Source organism: Triticum urartu, chromosome 1A, assembly GCF_056163025.1.
Source record: "Triticum urartu cultivar PI428250 chromosome 1A, HENAU_Tu73, whole genome shotgun sequence".
NCBI classification, from domain to species: domain Eukaryota; kingdom Viridiplantae; phylum Streptophyta; class Magnoliopsida; order Poales; family Poaceae; genus Triticum; species Triticum urartu.
Genome location: NC_141873.1, coordinates 511774284 through 511792830, shown reverse-complemented (window position 1 = coordinate 511792830; position 18547 = coordinate 511774284). Strand labels below are relative to the sequence as shown.

At 47.1% G+C, this 18547-nt stretch overlaps 1 protein-coding gene, 1 long non-coding RNA gene and 1 pseudogene across 3 annotated transcripts; 2 read left to right on the top strand and 1 right to left on the bottom strand.

Annotated features, from left to right (window-relative positions):
- Positions 1-226: 226 nt before the first annotated feature.
- LOC125536894 (uncharacterized) lies at positions 227-1328 on the top strand. Its single transcript, XR_015615011.1, has 2 exons — positions 227-761; positions 905-1328. It is a non-coding gene; the product is annotated as an uncharacterized LOC125536894 (long non-coding RNA).
- Positions 1329-15259: 13931 nt separating this feature from the next.
- Positions 15260-16130, bottom strand: LOC125527434 (uncharacterized; annotated as a pseudogene).
- LOC125523346 (ATPase 3, plasma membrane-type-like) lies at positions 15870-17971 on the top strand. Of its 2 annotated transcripts, XM_087539603.1 has the most exons (6): positions 15870-15948; positions 16053-16384; positions 16488-16572; positions 16672-16835; positions 16957-17124; positions 17723-17971. In XM_087539603.1, the coding sequence occupies exons 2-6, from the start codon at positions 16334-16336 to the stop codon at positions 17735-17737; spliced, it is 483 nt and encodes a 160-aa protein (XP_087395729.1). In that variant the 5' UTR covers positions 15870-15948; positions 16053-16333; the 3' UTR covers positions 17738-17971. The 2 variants fall into 2 exon arrangements, 1 of the variants encoding a protein (XP_087395729.1); XR_015615010.1 differs by lacking the exons at positions 15870-15948; positions 16957-17124; positions 17723-17971 and having other exon boundaries at positions 16351-16384; positions 16488-16569; positions 16697-16774.
- Positions 17972-18547: the final 576 nt, after the last annotated feature.

Here is an 18547-nt window from a genome sequence, read left to right as displayed (position 1 = left end):
ATCGGAAACTAACTACTTGATATTTTGGTCTGCTATCTTACCTGTACTTGTCCCTTCAGATATATGGCACTCATTTTATTTTAAAAACAAAGTTGATTTATTGAGGTTCTGCAGACTATCTCGGTTTGCATATGCTTTTAGTGTCGAAAATAATTTAGCCATGTTTGAAACTGTAGTTTATAGCTTCATCTAAATATTGATCTGTTGTGTTATTGCAGGGAAGAGATGTGAAATCCTCAACTTAGGAGGGAGCATAGACAAGGTATTCCACACTTCCTATCCTCCTCCTATAGCAAAGGAACATCCAACATGTCATGTGTCGCTCACTAACTAATAAACAGGAATCTGAAGTTGGAAAGAAACAACTGGATATCAAAGCAAAAGGATCACGTTCCCTCTTAGAAATCAGCTAACTGTTCTAATTCTGGAGACTCTTATGGCCCTAGATCTGCCAGGCAGTTGCAATTGTTGTTTTAGTCAAACTAAAAAAATGTTAACTTTGCAGTGTAAGCGGACCCTTTAGCAGGAGAGCAACACAACTGCTAGCTTCCCTGTAAGTTCAGTGTGTTTCTTAACTGTAAAGATCATTTCCTTATCAAGTCATTCTCAATGTGTGTTATTTCATTCTGGTGCCTGCATGCGGCAGTACAGGAGATGGATACGAAGTCCTTGGAGGGTCAGAATACAAAGCTCTACTAGGTGATGGAGCTGGAGAAGTTGAGTACTTCCAGTCTCTTGACGAACGAATCATTAAAATGAAGGTGTTTTGCTGATACTCTTCAGTTTGGTTGCTCCATGATAAAGCTAATTGACTTCCTTTTTTAATTCTCATGGAGAAATACATATACGTTACTTTCAGTGATTCCATGTAGAGTATTAAGAAGCTGAACATCTTTCTTTGCAGGGAGTTTCTGATCCTATTAAATGTCATTGCGGACTGGAGTACAATGTAGAACTAGGCAGGGATGCCATGGGTGCAAGATGAACTCACTATATAGATGACCACAGGTCCAGTGTGTTTAAAGTATGCATATGCGCGGCTGCCGTATGTACAGCTTGACAACTCCATATAGAGAAACTGGATAAAGTGCCAGTGCCGCAGGAGCAAAACAGCGCCCCAGATGAAGCCAACACGGATGACGATTAACTTCTCTGACCTTAATCACATTAATGAGTGAACTTTCTTGTAATCCTTTTTCCTGACACTATAAGGCAATGGCTTAGCCTGATATTTTGGTAGTTGTGTAAGTTGAAACATGATGCTAAGCCGAACAATTTATTGTCCTTTTTTCGCATGATATCACATTTTGGTAGTTGTGAAGCCTAAACCATGATGCTTTTTCTACTGCTGTAGTCCCTAATGAAATTGTGAGATAATGTAGTTAAGCTAACTTTCTTTTGTTTCAATAAAACAGATGTTGGTAGTTGCATAAGTTGAACCATGATGCTTGTTAAGCTAATCTCATTGATTGCACTCCCAAAAATCACAAGAGCCATTCAGAAAAAGGTATGGTAGTATTAGAAATTGATCGTGTAATGTACTGATTCAGACAGCTGACTAAAATTTTAGTTGGGACACTACAGATTAGTAGAGTTCTTTACTGTTAAAATTTCTGAGGGGATTTATGGAAGGTTTGTTTATCTCTCCTCCCATTCCAAATTTCAGTTTAACATTTCTAGCACTTTCATTTTTCCTCAAAGTATTTTTGTCTGCTTTCGTGGTAAGCATACTATAGGTAGTATTCCATTATCACGGGTGTGTCTAGGGCACATCTAGATGTGCTCTAGTTATTGCACATCTAAGTGACTGAATCAAGCATAAAGAGAAAAAGAAAAAAGAGAAAGAAAATATTCACATGAATGTTAATGTAAGATCAATGACATATGACTTAGATGTGCAATACTTATGGCACATCTAGATGTGCTTTAGCGAAACTGATTTTGTTACTAGAAGGTACTTGTGTTCCCACTGAATGAACTGAATGCTTATTTTTTGTTCACAAGCTCCAATATGGAAACAAAGTATGTTGTGGGGAGTGGGATGTACTACAAACTGATCTAAAATAAAGAAAGAGCAATCTTTGGGTGACAATTAGATTCATGATGGAGACTCAATGCAGATTGTCTTTCCTTTCCATTTGTTTCTTATTCTTGTCATCTAACGTTATATGCTTTTGTCTTGAATTACATGGAAGGTCAAGATGACCTCACACATACATGTTTCTTTTGTTATGTTTATTAATGTATGGATGCCTACTGACCCTAAATATAATTGGTTAAAATGTTTCCCAATGAAGTTTCTATGCTATATAAGAAAGTTGGTCTGAAATATTTGAAGTCATATTCTATTTTACAGGTTACTCGTATAGTTTCATAGCTGATTCAGTTGCATTAGTTCAGAACAAGTGTTTGTATCTAAAGCAAAGATAGCATATCCGTCTATATTTAGATAACTGTACGTAAGTGTCATTAAGGATTATAAGCAAAATAAGTGCGCCCCGGACCGCCTCAAGAGACGCGCCCTGGGCGCGTCCCAACCACTAGTATATTTTCAATGTGGTAATTTACAAGGTGTCACGCAAAGCGTGAAGAAAGCTAATCCCTATCACAGACTAGCAAGACTATGTGATCAGTGTGTAAGGTCCCATTTGCTGTTTTGGTAGCTTTATCCTCATTCAAGACTTACAAAAAAATGCAAATTCGATTTTTTTTCCATACGAAGAATATGTAGCCTAGTTGGAGATGTTGTTGGTGAAAAAAAATATGCCCTAGAGGCAATAATAAAGTTGTTATTTTGTATTTCCTTATTCATGATAAAGATTTATTATTCATGCTAGAATTGTATTGATCGGAAACCTTAATATATGTGTGAATACATAAATAAACACCGTGTCCCTAGTGAGCCTCTACTAGACTAGCTCGTTGATCAAAGATGGTTAAGGTTTCCTAACCATGGACATGAGTTGTTATTTGATAACGGGATCACATTATTAGGAGAATGATATGATGGACAAGACCCATCCGTTAGCTTAGCATTATGATCATTCAGTTTTATTGATATTGCTTTCTTCATGTCAAATACATATTCCTTCGACTATGAGATTATGCAACTCCCGCATACCGGAGGAATGCCTTGTGTGCTATCAAACGTCACAACATAATTGGGTGTAAGGTGTTTGTTGAGTTGGCATAGATCGAGATTAGAATTTGTCACTCCGAGTATCAGAGAGGTATCTCTGGGCCCTCTCGGTAATACACATCATAAGCTTACAAGCAAACGACTAAGGAGTTAGTCACAAGGTTATGTATTACGAAACAAGTAAACAGACTTGCCGGTAACGAGATTGAACTAGGTATAAAGATACCGATGATCGAATCTCGGGCAAGTAACATACCGATGGACAAAGGGAATTACGTACGTTGTCATAACGGTTCGACCGATAAAGATTTTCGTAGAATATGTAGGAGCCAATATGGACATCCAGGTTCTGCTATTGGTTTTTGACCGGAGAGGTGTCTCGGTCATGTCTACATAGTTCTCGAACCCGTAGGGTCCGCACGCTTAGCGTTCGTTGACGATACAGTATTATATGAGTTATGTGAATATTGTTCGGAGTCCCAGATGAGATCACGGACATGACGAGGAGTCTCGAAATGGTTGAGAGGTAAAGATTGATATATAGGACGATAGTATTCGGACACCGAAAGTGTTCCGGAGGGTACTGGATACATATCGGGTCACCGGAAGGGGTTCTGGGCACCCCGGCAACAGATATGGGCCTTATGGGCCAATAGAGGAAACGCACCAGCCACAAGGCAGGGGGGCGCGCCCCTATATGGTTCGGCCAAGGTGGAGAAGGAAAAGGGAAGGAGGAAAGGAAAGAAAGGGAATAAGATTCCCCCTTCCTTTTCTCCTCCCCCTCTTTTCTTCCCCCTCCAACAAATAAGGCAGGGGGCGCGCCACTTGGGAGTCATGATGGCAACGGGGCCCCGAAACCCGCGTCCCCGCGGGTTTTTACCCTATTAGGGGACGGGGATGGGCGTCTTTTCATCCCTGCGGGGCTGTTGTTGGGCACATTATACAACCCGACACGTTTCATGGGCTTGCACCCGTTTCGATAGTCCCCGAACCCGAAACCCAACAAACCCGGCAAAATACATTTTTTTACTGAAATATGCTCCTGTTTGTTGCTGAAATATGCTTATCTTCGTTGTTGAAATGGGCTATAGTTGTGCTGAAATAGGCTTCTTTTAGCTGATGTTATTCCTGAATATTGTGCTGAAATTTGCAGTTGTTTTGCTGCTGAAATATACTATGTTGCTGCTGAAATGATATCATTGTTGCTACTATTTATCTTATGTTTGCTGCCTCCGAAATATACTATGTATGTTGTTTAAATCTGCTAAAATACACTCTATATAGCTGTTGAACCATCTACTATTGTTTTTTGTTGAAATTTGCTCTAGTTATGCTGTTGAAATGTGCTTGTTTTGCTATTCAAATGTTACTCTTTGTCGCCACTATGTATGTTTAAATATTTTTATTTTCTCGTGGGTTTCTCGAAACCCGATGGGTTTAGGGGACGGGCGGAAAACTAGCCCCGCATACGATGATGGGGACGGGGACGGGTTTGCGATTTTCTCGTGGGGATGTGTTTGGGAAGGCAAAACCCGATGGGTTTCGTCCCCGTTGCCATCTGGACTTGGGAGGACCCCAAGTAGGATTCGACCTACTTGGAGCGTCTTCTGGCTGCCTCCTTTCTCCCTCCCACCTATATATATATATTGGGGGGGGGAGGGCTAGCATAGATCAGACAATTGCCTAGCCGTGTGCGGCGTCCTCCTCCATCGTTTACATCCTCGGTCATATTTTCGTAGTGGTTAGGCGAAGCCCTGGGGAGATCATTTCACCATCATCGTCATCATGCCGTTGTGCTGACGGAACTCATCTACTAGCTCGACGTCTTGCTGGATCAAGAAGGCGAGGGACGTCACTGACCTGAACGTGTGCTGAACGCGGAGGTGCCGTACGTTCGGTACTAGATTGGTTGGATCGCGAATAAAGTTCGACTACATCAATCGTGTTCTGAAACGCTTCCGCTTACTGTCTACGAGGGTACTTAGACACACTCCCCCCTCTCGTTGTTATGCATCTTCTAGATAGATCTTGCGTGTGCGTAAAAAAATTGTTTTTCATGCAACATTTCCCAACAGTTGGGTATTCTGGGCTCCACACTAGTAGCAAATTCCATTTTGTGCATTCCTTTGCCTACGAAAACAACAATCAAAGAAGATATACATGGATTTCCCTCGCGGCACACTGACACAACCTTTTTAAAGTGCTCAAATAATTCTGTAGATGAATCAGCTTAACAGATAATCATTCCTTTCAAGAAGGCAATCATTAATTGGATAATCATCAGCGCCAAACCAATTTGGAACTAGCACTACACACAATCACATACACACACACACACACAACACATCGTTACTTTTTCTTGGGAAAACACTCAGCCTCTACACCAAGTGATGCAGCAACCATATATTATTAATTACTAGGACAATGCCCGTGCATTGCAACGGGGATATACACTATTAAAACAGTGACAGGGCAGCAAAAAAGATGACAAATTTATTGTTGAAGGTGGATGCATACTAAAATGGTGACATGGCAGCGAAGGCAGTCCAACCGACCATTTCATTGTTGAAGAAGGCAGTCCACACTTTTCAATTAATTAAGGCATTGTATCTCTGTTTCTAACGCAAAGTAATACATGATTTTTAGCAAGTTTTATAACAAAGATGAAAAGATAGCAAAATAGGAAAGCAAAGAAAAACACATTATAAAGAGCTTGTACCTGACCACTTTCAAAAATTATGTCATGCTCAAACAGAGATATCTCTTTCCAACAGGTTAACCCCTTTTCGGCAAAAACCAGTACCATTACACAGCAGAGGGGGCGGGAAAGAGGAGTTCAGTATATACTCTTTTTGTTTGAGAAGGTTGTTTGGACATCAATTTAATATACATGTAGGCTATAAGATGTCCTAAATAACAGTAGCAATACCCTAACTTACCAAGAATTAGGAGTCACAAATGAACCAACATCAATCAAATGTGGTGGCAACTCAGCCCACATTCAGATATTGCTCTGTCACTTGTTTGAGCATGACATAATTTTTGAAACCCTTACCAACTTTAGATACTATGATAACAAAACTTAGGAAGATCATAAAAGGAAAAACGCATTATAAAGAGCTTGTACCTGACCACTCTCAATATTAAAATGTTCTTGCACAGCTGCAAGCAGTAAACATATGCATATATGTCCATCTGCACACATGAGTATGCTTGTGCGTAGAAGGGAGAAAGACATAAACTACATAAATGAAAAGAACGGTCTGCATGTTTGTGTGATCTGGAAAGGAGCAACCTGAAAGTCAAGATAAGATAAGTATTAGGGGTAAAGGTTTAGCAACATCAAGAGCAACTGGGCTATTTTCTCATGTTGTTTTTACTTAGAACAACTTCAAAGAACCGTTTGTCAACTTGCACGCATAGAAAAGCCCTATTAGCAGATTACAACATGACATATTTCTTAACTTAATTATTATCAGACCAACAAAGAAAAAACCAACAGTAATTTACTGCTATACTTTAGTAGATTTTCCCCACAAGTATAGCAGTTGAATAATACCCAACAATCTATATTCCTTGACTTACGAAGAAAGATGGAAGACATAATAGTATAATACAGGCTTGTCAGCAGTCAGCTCATCCATAAACAATTGATGAACTGGATTACCAAAAAGAACATAGGGGAAAACCATCATATCCACGTGTGGCATACTCGGCTCCACCCTTTCTCATCACCATCTTTGTTCATGTTCTGTTTTTCTCAGCATTGCCTGGTGCAGAGGACGCACATTTCAAGAAAGAACATTTGTGAGGATACACAAACATAATAAAGTAAATGATGAACTATACAATAATTTCTGAGTGGTCATGTAATAAGTTGGCCCCGAATCCAAAACTTTCATAAGGGTGCGACAGATTCCGCTCATATAAAAAATTACATGAAAAATATGTACATAATGATTTTTACCTCATAATGAATTTTTGTTGAGACTCGATATATACCCCACCCCAAAAGTATCTCTTTCGGACATATCAATAAAAGTAGAAAAGGATACCTCAGCGATCGGAATCGATGAAAGTTCAACACACGAGTCTATCGGCAAATGTGCATCTGCAAAGCAAATCATTTTCTAAGTGAACACTGAACTCCTTTGTGTCACCTGCATTGTTGAGGAAATTGTTAACTGGTAGCTGCTCGGTGGGCTGGTGAGTAGGGGATTAATAGGCTAATCGGCAAGTTAATCGGCCATTTAATCAATTAATCGGACGATTTATCGGGTAATCGGCTACTCGGGGACCCTATGGGTAGGGATTAATCGGCAAGTTAACTGGTTAATCGGATGAATTCTTGAACAGAGGTCACCTGTAAATAAAACATCAAATTGCTGTAGAGAAACATGCATGGTGTATGCATCTGTGGTAGGTGGCCCTATCTGAAACACCAGAAAGACATTGAGTTATCATTTTTTTTTGTAAGCGAAGATTCAGAGAAAGGCATCATGTACACAAGACATGTAGCTAGAGAATCACAGAGCCCACAATCAAAAAGTTAAATGTCAGCTAAACATAGTATCTCTGGAGTGAAGCTTATGTTCTCCCCAGTTCCAATTGGTGATTGCACTGAATCAAAAGCTAAGTGTCAGTCTAACCGATTATCTGGAGTGAAGGCATCAAGTACACCACGAGACATAGCTACAGAATTATAGATTATCTGAATAAGAAAGCTCAATGTCACTGAAAATGGTTGAGTACGTACTTTGCATGGTCTACGTACTTGTCCCACCTTGGCTCTGCCCGCGCACGACAAAGGCTATGGTGGTGGCGTCGACGGCGCAGTGAGCTCCTGTGATTTCACGACAATATGTATCATCGCAAGCTAAAGAACTAAGAAGCCTGCAGGCAGCTTCAGGCAGCGGTTGGGTCTCCCCAGCCGGGATGCGACCGTGCCAAAGTGGGGACGTGCAGCCGGCAATCCAATCGCGCTCTCCTCCATGCCGAACGCCCGAACCTCGCGTGGATCCTCACCTCGACATGACGGCCATTCCTTCGACGCAGGGGCCGGCAGTCCCTGACCTCGTTCCCAGCTTTCCTGCCCGACGTTGACTGCCGATCTCCGGTGATCAGCCCGGCGCAGGTCGCCTGCTGACCTCGTTTAGCACCGTCGTTGATGAACCACCACACGAGTCGCTCGGAGGTGTTCCGTCCTATCGACCACGTATGGCGGGTGCAGTAGCCGACGCAACTCGGGGGACGATGGCCTGGCGCACGCCGACGCTGCCGCCGCCGCCAAGCCGCGCGCGAGCGCATGCACGCACCAAGCGAGGCTGGTGTGGAGCGCGGGCACGGTCGAGCATCACATATGACGCGGGCAGCGCTGCGTCCACATGATGCGTCGATGAATTCGTTTGTTCCCACCGTAGTTCTGGGCCACGTCCACGACAAAGGCGGCCACGACGGGTGACGGTCCGATAAGGCCGCACGATCCCTGGTGTCGTCCCGTCTTCCACGACGACGTTGCCGCCGTAGAAATCACGCTTATCTACCACCGCGCCTGTGCTTCCAGCACTACCGGAACAGGGCTGTAAGCCGACAGCCAAATGTATGCCGACGGCCACCATCGGCCTAACCCGAGCTATGCCGACAGCTAGGTCCTGGCCGTCGGCGTACAATGGCCGTCGGGCTATCCCCGTCTACGCCGACAGCAGCCGTCGACACATAGCAGCCGTCGGCTTATCCCAGACTACGCCTACAGCTGCCGTCGGCATATATAGGCCGTCGGCATAGATGCGGGCCCGCCGACAACACTCATCACGGCCGGCTAACGACGTCAAATATATGCCGACGGCCGTGACGGGTGGCCGTCGGCATAGATACGGGTGACACGTCACCGATCCAGAGCGCACCGACCAGGACATATGCCGACGGCAGCCGTCGGCATAGCTGACACGTCATCGATCCGCGGCGCTGTCCATTTGCCCTGGCCGCAGCTATGCCGACGGCTTTGCCGTCGGCATAGTTTTTTTTTCTTTTTTTCTTTTTCCCATATAGTATTATTACTATTATTATTAAGCATACAGTATGTGTTAATAAGCATACATATAGATTGTGTTAATAAGCATACATATAGTATGTGTTAATAAGCATATAGTATGTGTTAATAAGCATACATATAGTTTTTTTTCTTTTTCTTCACTGTTTTCTTTATTATTATTATTATTATTTAACTAACTTACATACAGTATGTGTTAATAAGCATACATACATTATTTTTCGGTTCTGTACAGAGCGGTGTGACCCCCCTCACGAACGGTGCCGCCGCCAGCCGGCAACTGGAATGGGGAACAACCGCATCGGGTCTATACGAAGGGGACTTTGCTCCAAGTGTTCATATATATCGGATGACCTACCACAATCAGATGGTGTTATGCCGTGTCCGAAGAGGCGGCAGGCATCTCCGGGGTGTGGCCCCGTCACGGACGGCGCCGCCGCCGGCACCTGGAGGGGGGGAACGGACGTGTCGGGTCTACATGGAGTGGATGTATCTGTGGGTTTGGCCCGGATGTTGCTTCCGGGTGTCCTTATGGGCGGACCTGACACAACCGGGTGGAGAGGTCCACTGGTCAAAGCCCGTCCGTGCAAAGTCAAAGGGCTAGATCCCGTGGTCAAACGCTACAGGGTTAGCCGGGACGGGGGCCCTGGGGGGTAGCAATGCCACCGGAGCGTCGTACTGCGCCTCCTACATGCGGGGTGGTGTTGTGGCATGTCCGAAGAGGCCGCACGCGTCTCCGGCGCGTGGCCCCCCTCACGGACGGCGCCGCCGCCGGCACCTGGAGGGGGGAAACTACCGCATCGGGTCTACACGGAGTGGATTTAGCTGTGGGTTTGGCCCAGATGTTGCTCCCCGGTGTCCCTCTGGGCCGACCCAACACAACCGGGTGGAGAGGTCCACTGGTCAAAGCCCATCCGTGCAAAGTCAAAGGGCTAGATCCCGTGGTCAACCGCTCCAGGGTTAGGCGGGACGGGGGCCCTGGGGGGTAGCAATGCCACCGGAGCGTCGTACCGGGCCCTCATACATGCGGGGTGGTGTTGTGGCATGTCCGAAGAGGCCGCACGCGTCTCCGGTGCGTGGCCCCCCTCACGGACGGCGCCGCCGCCGGCACCTGGAGGGGGCAAACTACCGCATCGGGTCTACACGGAGTGGATTTAGCTGTGGGTTTGGCCCAGATGTTGCTCCCCGGTGTCCCTCTGGGCTGACCCGACACAACCGGGTGGAGAGGTCCACTGGTCAAAGCCCATCCGTGCAAAGTCAAAGGGCTAGATCCCGTGGTCAACCGCTCCAGGGTTAGGCGGGACGGGGCCCTGGGGGTAGCAATGCCACCGGAGCGTCGTACCGGGCCCTCATACATGCGGGGTAGTGTTGTGGCATGTCCGAAGAGGCCGCACGCATCTCTGGTGCGTGGCCCCCCTCATGGACGGCGCCGCCGCCGGCACCTGGAGGGGGGAAACTACCGCATCGGGTCTACACGGAGTGGATTTAGGCACTCGCATAGTTACCGGATCAGGCACTCGGTAACGGTACCCCTCAGTCAGTTGCTTTCCTATGTATCACCTTTCACGAGACCATAGAAAAAAATATACGTGATATTTTAGAAAATTGTTGTACAATATAAAAAAAGATCATGTCATTAAAAATAATGTTTCAAATCATTAAAGAATATGTATGGTACATTTTAAATAATGTTCTGCATGTAAAAAATATGTATAAGAAAACATTAAAATATTTATAAAAAATAAGAAAACATTACAAAATTTATACAAAATAAGAAAAGTAAAAATAAAAATATGCCGACGGCAAAGCCGTCGGCATAGCTGCGGCAATAGGGAAGCTTATACGCGGATCGGTGACGTGGCTAATAAAAAAAAGTATGCCTACGGCTAAGCCGTCGGCATAGGTGCCACGTGGCGCCCTGAGCTATGCCGACGGCTTAGCCGTCGGCATAGTTGACCTTATCCACTTACGTTCTCCCCCATCCACTCACTTACTCCCCCACGTACCCCGAGCTGCCGCCGCCGCACCCCCCGACCCCGACCTGCGCCGCCGCCGCACCCCCCTCCCCGACCTGCCGCCGCCGCCGCACCTCGCTCCAGCCGCCCCCGCCCCTCCCTTGCTCCAGCCGCCCCCGCCCCTTCCTCCCCGACCCCGACCTGCGCCGCCGCCGCACCCCCTCCCCGACCTGCCGCCGCCGCCGCACCTCGCTCCAGCCGCCCCCGCTCCAGCCGTCCCCGCCCCTCCCTTGCTCCAGCCGCCCCCGCCCCTTCCTCCTCGACCCCGGCCCTCCCTGCGTGGATGCCGCCCCGGCCGGCCCATGGCCTAGCCTGGCCGGCCCCCTGCTGGTCCGACCGGCCGGCCCCTCCGGCGACCGCCCCCTGCCGCTCCGGTGGTCGTCCCCTGCCCCGACCGGCCGCCCCCTGCTCCGGTGGTCGTCCCCTGCTCCGGTGGTCGCCCCCTTATCCGTAGGTAAGTTTTTTTACCTTTTTGTGTAGTAATGTTGTAGATGAATGCATATATATGTATAGTAATAGATGATTAGATAGGTTGATCCCGCGTTGTGGGGTGACTTGCCACCGGGTTCTTCGCAGGGGTGGCTGCGTGGTAATGCCGGACTACCTACACCACCTTCTATCGAGGAGCACAAGTGGCTCATTGAACCTATGGGGACAGAGTAAGTGCCTCTCAATCATATTTTCAACACATGACAACATTTTCTTATTGTACACATGGCAATCATTTGATTCTTTTGCAGAAACTGGATCCTTCACGGAAAGGGCCGTAAACCGAACGGCCTTATCACTGTCCTGTTGAAGGAGTTTTGGCCTGGCCTATTCTGCCCGCGGCCAGACAGGGACCCGCAGCAGCGGGTTTTGGCCACGAGCTGGGCCCACTACGAGGCTTGCAGCAACGCGGAGTACGGGACGACCGCTAAGGCCGTGATCACCAAATTTTGGGTAAGTTCTCTTCTGAATCACTTGTCTTCAGTTTCGTTCATAGTTTATCATTGAATCACTCAACTCATGCCTTGTTTGCTTCTGGTTTTTGCATGATTGCAGCAACTCTATAGAGTTCTTGATGAGCACAAGGCCAGAGCCGACGTGGTCATGCTTGCGGTTGCGAAGAAGAAAGCTCGTCAGTTGCAGTACGAGGTGCGCTGGGTTGCCGTCTCGCAGTACTACCACTACTACCTGCACCAAAAGATGCCCAAAACTCAAGCGCAGAAGCTACGACTTACCTTGAGCAAGGAGCAGTTCATGATGGTAACTATTACTAACTTTTCATTGTTTCAAGTAGTCAACTATATGTTTCGTGCTCACATGTCATGCTTCCAAAATTTGCATAGGTTGTTCCTCCGTTGGTGCTATGGAAGGCATGACGGATGGGCGAGTTTGGTGGATAGGTGGCTCGGCGCCGATGCAGAGTTTGCTGCCAAGAGCATCAAGGCCCGGGCTAACCGTGGAGACGACGGGACACACGGCCAAGGAAACAGGAACCACTGGGGCTTCAAGGCCATGAAGGTATATCTATGTGCATGATGCATTTTTGTTCTTCTTTACGTCATGTTCTTATGTATGGCTGACTTCTATTTGACGTTGTAGGAGGACAAGTTGAAGAGGCCGCTCTCAGACATGGAGTCGTGGAAGCTGGCCCGCGAGCGGAGTCATCGCAAGGAGGGCGAGAGCCAGTACTATGGCAAGACCGAGGAGCACCTGGGGTCTTACATTCATCACTATCAGGAGTTGCATCCGGATGTTCCTGTTGCTGAGGTCGCCCAGTCTCAGATCGACGACACGGCGGTGGTGGCCATCCAGGGGAAGAAGAATGGCCGGTATCCGTGTTTCGATGGCTTGATCACTCCTTCGATCTCGTACACACGGCTTCGGGCTAGCAACCCGAGCCAGTTAGAGAGTACGGGGCGTTCACAGACTCCCTTAGCCCGCCAGCATGCTGTAAGTACTTCCTCTTTATCTTTTTCTATCTTGCATTCTCAGTTTATTTTCAGCATTGCTCACTTAGAAACAACCCAAATTATGTAGGCATATAAGGAGTTTGTCGAGCATAGGAATCTCGAGGTGCGGGAGTACTTGAAACTAGTGAAGGCAAACGATGATTACAATCGTCAGATGATGACGGTTAGTTTTGCCCTCTTAAAACCAACCTAAATTTTTGCACTTTCATTCCTTCTGATCTTCTAGTTTGCTTGTTTAACTAACATTCAGGCTATGTTGGCGTCTTGGACTAACCGCACGGATCCACCACAAATGGGACCCCCACCACCACCTGCGGGAGAACCCCCACACGTGCCCACGTTCGATGAATGGGTGGCACTAGGCAGTGATGGTTTGGTTAGTACATTTGCCTAACTACTAGCAAACTAGTTCTCGTTCATAAAACACTATCATATCATATTTACCGTTAGAATCTTTTCTGAAACATGTAGGGGAACGGTGGCTCGACTCCTGCTCCGTCGACCCCAGTCACTCCGATCTGGCAGAGTGGTGGTGGTCGCAATGACGGTTTTGGCGGAGGTGGTGGTGGTGGTTTTGGAGGAGGTGGTGCTTTTGGCGGAGGTAGTGGTGGTTATGGCGGAGGTGGTGGTTTTGGCGGGGGTGCTCTTGCTTGATGATTCCGTGCATGTGGCCATCGTGCCATGCCTTTCATATTCCTACTTTTATCATGTTTCATGTCTTGCACTACTTTTATGTGCATGAACTTCCATCGGTGATGATCATTAGATGATGTGATGAACTTGAGTATGTTTAGATGATGATGGTGAACTTGAGTATGTTTAGATGAACTTGAGTATGTTCACATGATGAATTGTCATATTTCTGCATAATTTCATATTGTTCTGTTTTGAAATGCTGTCAAATGAATTGGAAAAGAGAAAACAGGGAAAAAAAACTATGCCTACGGCAAAGCCGTCGGCATATATACGCCCAGGACTTACCAGGGCTTGCCACGTGGCAAACTATGCCGACGGCTTTGCCGTAGGCATAGCCCTGCCGCCAGGAGAAGCCGGGGGACGACACGTGGCGCAGGTATGCCGACGGCTTGGCCATCGGCATAGATTTCCATCTATGCCGACGGCCAAGCCGTCGGCATACCTGCGCCATGTGTCGTCCCCTGAATCGCCAGCGCTGTTGACGGCGCCGTCCGTTGCCGTCAGACGGAAAACAGCGCCGACGGCTAAACTATGCCGATGGCTGTCCCACGGCCGTCGGCATATGCACCTATGCCGACGGCTATACTACGCCGACGGTCTGACATATCTACGCTGACGTGATCTACGCCGACGGGGCTATGCTGACGGCAGCCGTAGGCATAGATCTATGCCAACGGCAAAGGACCTATGCCGACGGCCCTGGGCCGTAGGCATAGCCCGCGAGTCCGGTAGTGCAGGGCATTATGATGTCTGGATCAAGGGGAGTGGTAACCCTAACCGATGCCCCGTCCCCCATCCCTTTCTTAGCACGTCCCACACGCATTTATGTGCAGTTTTCACGCATAAAATCATAAAATCAGGGAAAGGTTGACCAGCGGAACAATGATCCTTTTGTCGATGCGAGCGGATCGTTGTGAAAACCCTAGTGGGGTGGGAACGGCGGACGAAGGGGCAAGGCAGGATGAGATCCTGTTGGCAGGAAAAGGAACACTACGTGTTTTTTAAAGAGTAGAGATATAATACAGAATATGTTTCTTTCCTTTTTATTTGAACGTACGTTTTATTTTGGAGAATCCATCAAGCTGAACGTCGGAGGGTGGGAGCGAGGAAAGGTTATGATTTATCTCTACTCCTAATGGAGCAGTTGGTAGTCTCGCTTCCAGTTTTTTTTAGTCCCATCTCCCATGATTTTTTTGGTACCTCCTCCCACCTCAGACTTAGCCACCACAAACCGGAAAAACCTCGTGCTAAGGCCCCAACCCGCACCCATGCACCTACGACCGAAAAGAGACCTACGAAGGTTAACCAACGAAAAAAGACCTACGAAGGTTAACCAGCGACAAAAAAAACCTAAACCTATCGCCCGCACATACGAGCGACGACTCCTGCCCTCTAGGGTTTCCTACGCCACCGCCGCCGCCGGGGAACTCCTCGACCAACCCACCCTCCTGCCGCTCCGCCCCCTTTCCTTCCCATCACCGCAGTCTCCCCCTCCCCCTTCCCTTCCCATCGCCGCAGTCGCCCCCTCCATCTCCTGCCGGAGCCACTCCCTGCCGCGAACATCCTGCTCGCATTGTACATGACCGGTACGACGGCCCTGACGGGGAGCGAGAACCGCCACGGGAACGCGGTGGTGAGGCCGTCGAGGATGTACAGCGCCGGGAGCACGGCACCGACGAGGAACCCACCCAATGTGTGCGCGGCGAGAGGAGGCGCGCGAGGCCGCGAAAGACAGGCGTGACGGGTTGGGCTTCCTGGGGCGCTGCGGGAAGGCGGGCGTGGCCAGGAGGAGGAGGTAGGGGAGGAGCGGGACACCAAAGGCGATCTCCGAGAGCGGCACGGTGGTCGAGAAGGCCAGTACGGCGGCGGCACCCAGTGTGTTGAGTTGCTTGATGGAGAAGAGGTAGTGGTGGTGGTGCGGCGCGCGGTGGGCGAGGTGGGCTCCGAGTGCAGCGGCAGGGCGGCTGCCCCATCGATGGCAGCACGATACCGCCCCCGCCGTCGGGCCCACGCTGTCGGACATCGTCGTGATCTTGGCTTGTTCGCTCAATGTCGTTGGGTTCTCCTTGTCCGCTGAGACAAGCAGCTTGTGTTGAGTTTTGATCCACTTCTTCTGTTGAGCAATCCTGGTGTGTTAAAAACAGTGTTGTAACTTTGTCTTTGATGGTTTATTGCTATGCTTTCCTTTGTTGCAGAATTACCAGAATCAGGAAAGGGAGGGAGCAAAGTTGTTGGCCGATGATGATATGAGATTGACAACCTGTTTCCTGCATCCTCTAGGAGTAGGATTTGGAAGCGTTTTGGGAAGTAGACTGAAGACCAAGACGATGGTAATTCTGGTGATGTGAGACGGTGTGGTGGCCACCCAATTAGTCGTAATTCTGCGACCGCATGTTGTGACTCAACTTGATAATTCTGTGTTGCAGGAAACAACATCACATCTTTCCAAGAGGAGTGGCCGAAGGAGAACTTTTCTATGTTGTTAATGTACTGGATTTACCCGGTGTCCATAAGTATCCGTATAGTGGTAAGTCAAAACTGTTCTGAACTTATTAACCATTCCTATACTGATAGGTAGGTATACATTGGACTTGATTTAATTCGTTTTCTGCCGTCCAACTGAACTATAGCTGGAGTTTATCCTGATCGCACTGATTTGGAAGTTCGATTTCTCGCCGTTTATGATCCTGCTCATTGCCATTCTCAACGACGGTGGGTCACAAATCCATTATGCCAAACAAACATGTTTTTTAGCCGACCAAACATGTTACTGTCCATTGCTCATTTGTTTGATTGATTTACTCAACTCGCGCATAATCATGACCATCTCCAAGGACAGAGTGAAGCCATCCCCACATCCAGATAGTTGGAAGCTGCCGGAGATCTTCATCACCGGCATCATCTATGGCGCCTACCCTGCTGTGAAGGCCGTGGTGTTCTTCTTCGCCATGACCAGCACTGACTTCTTCAGCATAAGTGTTGTTTCAATCCATGCCATGTCTAATCCCTCCAAACTAGACATTTTATGGGCGTGGCTCGTGCTGCTTTACAGACAATATATGCTGAATGTTCCTGTTTGTTTCCAAATTGCAGGAGAAGTTCCACGTGCGTTCGCTAAGGGGCAACAAGGATGAGATGATGTCTGCCCTCTACCTTCAAGTGAGCATCATCAGCCAGGCCCTCATCTTCGTCACCCGGTCACGCCGCTGGTGCTTCCAGGAGTGCCCGGGGCTCTGGCTCTGCTTCGCCTTCGTCGTCGCGCAGATCGTAAGCCCACCCCACCCGGCCTCACTCCAACAATGGAGTGTGTGCGTTCATATTCATCTGTAGCTGCAGCAATACCGAAGGAGAACAGAACAAATCAATGATAAAGATGGCGTCGACACTCTTCATGAATGCCGTTCTTTCTAGGAGCTGATTTTGTTGTACATAAAAATGCATATGTGTGAAATGGTCAATTATAATGTGCTTTGCAATCCATTATAATAATCCATCAAGTTATAACCAAGTCCTACTATTCCTGGTTGGTTTTTGAAGTGTTCTACTGGCACTTGTTCTCTCATATGAAATGGAGAGCTGAACAAGTGCCAAGTCCTACTGTTTCTGGTTGGTTTTGAATATTCGGAATAACTATTTATAACTACAGAGTGTCTTCTGCTCGAGTTTTAGTATCTCAGTTAAGAAATAAATAGTAGCCTTCCTCTAAAGAGGTCTGCTGCCTTGCTTTTCATAATTTAAATTTGTAGTTATTTTCTCATATTCAAACAAGTACGCACAACAATCTTTTGATTGTTCAACATTCTTTATTGCGTGAATTTCAGACATATCAGGATGCAGGTACATGACACTATTGTGTTGTCTGCAGAGGTTCTCATTCTGAAAGAAACTGCAACTATGCAAGAGCTTATTGACGGAGATTATGAAATTTGCAGTTCTTGTTCTAGACATCAGATTGATACTTTACCAAAGGTGCACCAACCGGACATCCGTCTCCTAGGGTGATGACGGAATGACATCGACAGCAGCAGCAATTACACACAGGTGATGGTGGATTTGTCAATTGACTTCATATCTCTATCTCTACTACCTAAAAAAATTGCAACATTTCATTCCCATCTTCTGTCTTATGTCGTTTCGTCCAACCGCACACGTTTCTCTGGCCGTATGCTAGATTGCAAGAATTGGAACGTTTCCTACTGCGTTTTTAATGATGCAATACGGTTAAAAACTTTTTATTACTTGGGTCTGCTACCTCAGATTGACACGTCATGCTCGGGCAGTAATAGTCTAAGCTTCATCATGTAATAAGCTCCACCTGCGTGCACAGGTAAGTGGTTCTGGTACTGCTGCTATTTTTGTTTGTTATATTTGCTGCCGGTCTGATTGCTACTAGCTACTGTATGTGCTTACCATTTGGCTTTGAAGAGATATTTGCTCGAGGTTATGCCAATTAGTTTCAAAGCAGACTCCTCAATTTGTATTGTATCTGAGATCTAATTTGTGCCATAGAATATTAGCTTCTTCATGGCAATTTCAATGTTACATGTACCATAGTAAGCCAATCAATATCTGCACCATATTAGTCTGATGCTTTCTTACCCTCTCATCCTTAATTAATAGGCATTTTCCAGATCAAATGTTGATCATTTCTTTCCTTCGATGCATGTCAACGTGAAAGTATGTGCTCCAG

What these genes read in the sequence shown, in the direction of transcription:
- LOC125523346 (XM_087539603.1), top strand. Translation starts at nt 16,334, where the DNA reads ATGTTGTTAATGTACTGGATTTACCCGGTGTCCATAAGTATCCGTATA. An exon ending in CCATAAGTATCCGTATAGTG is followed by an intron (nt 16,385 to 16,487) that starts GTAAGTCAAAAC and finishes ACTGAACTATAG; the next exon opens with CTGGAGTTTATCCTGATCGC. An exon ending in TGCCATTCTCAACGACGGTG is followed by an intron (nt 16,573 to 16,671) that starts GGTCACAAATCC and finishes TCAACTCGCGCA; the next exon opens with TAATCATGACCATCTCCAAG.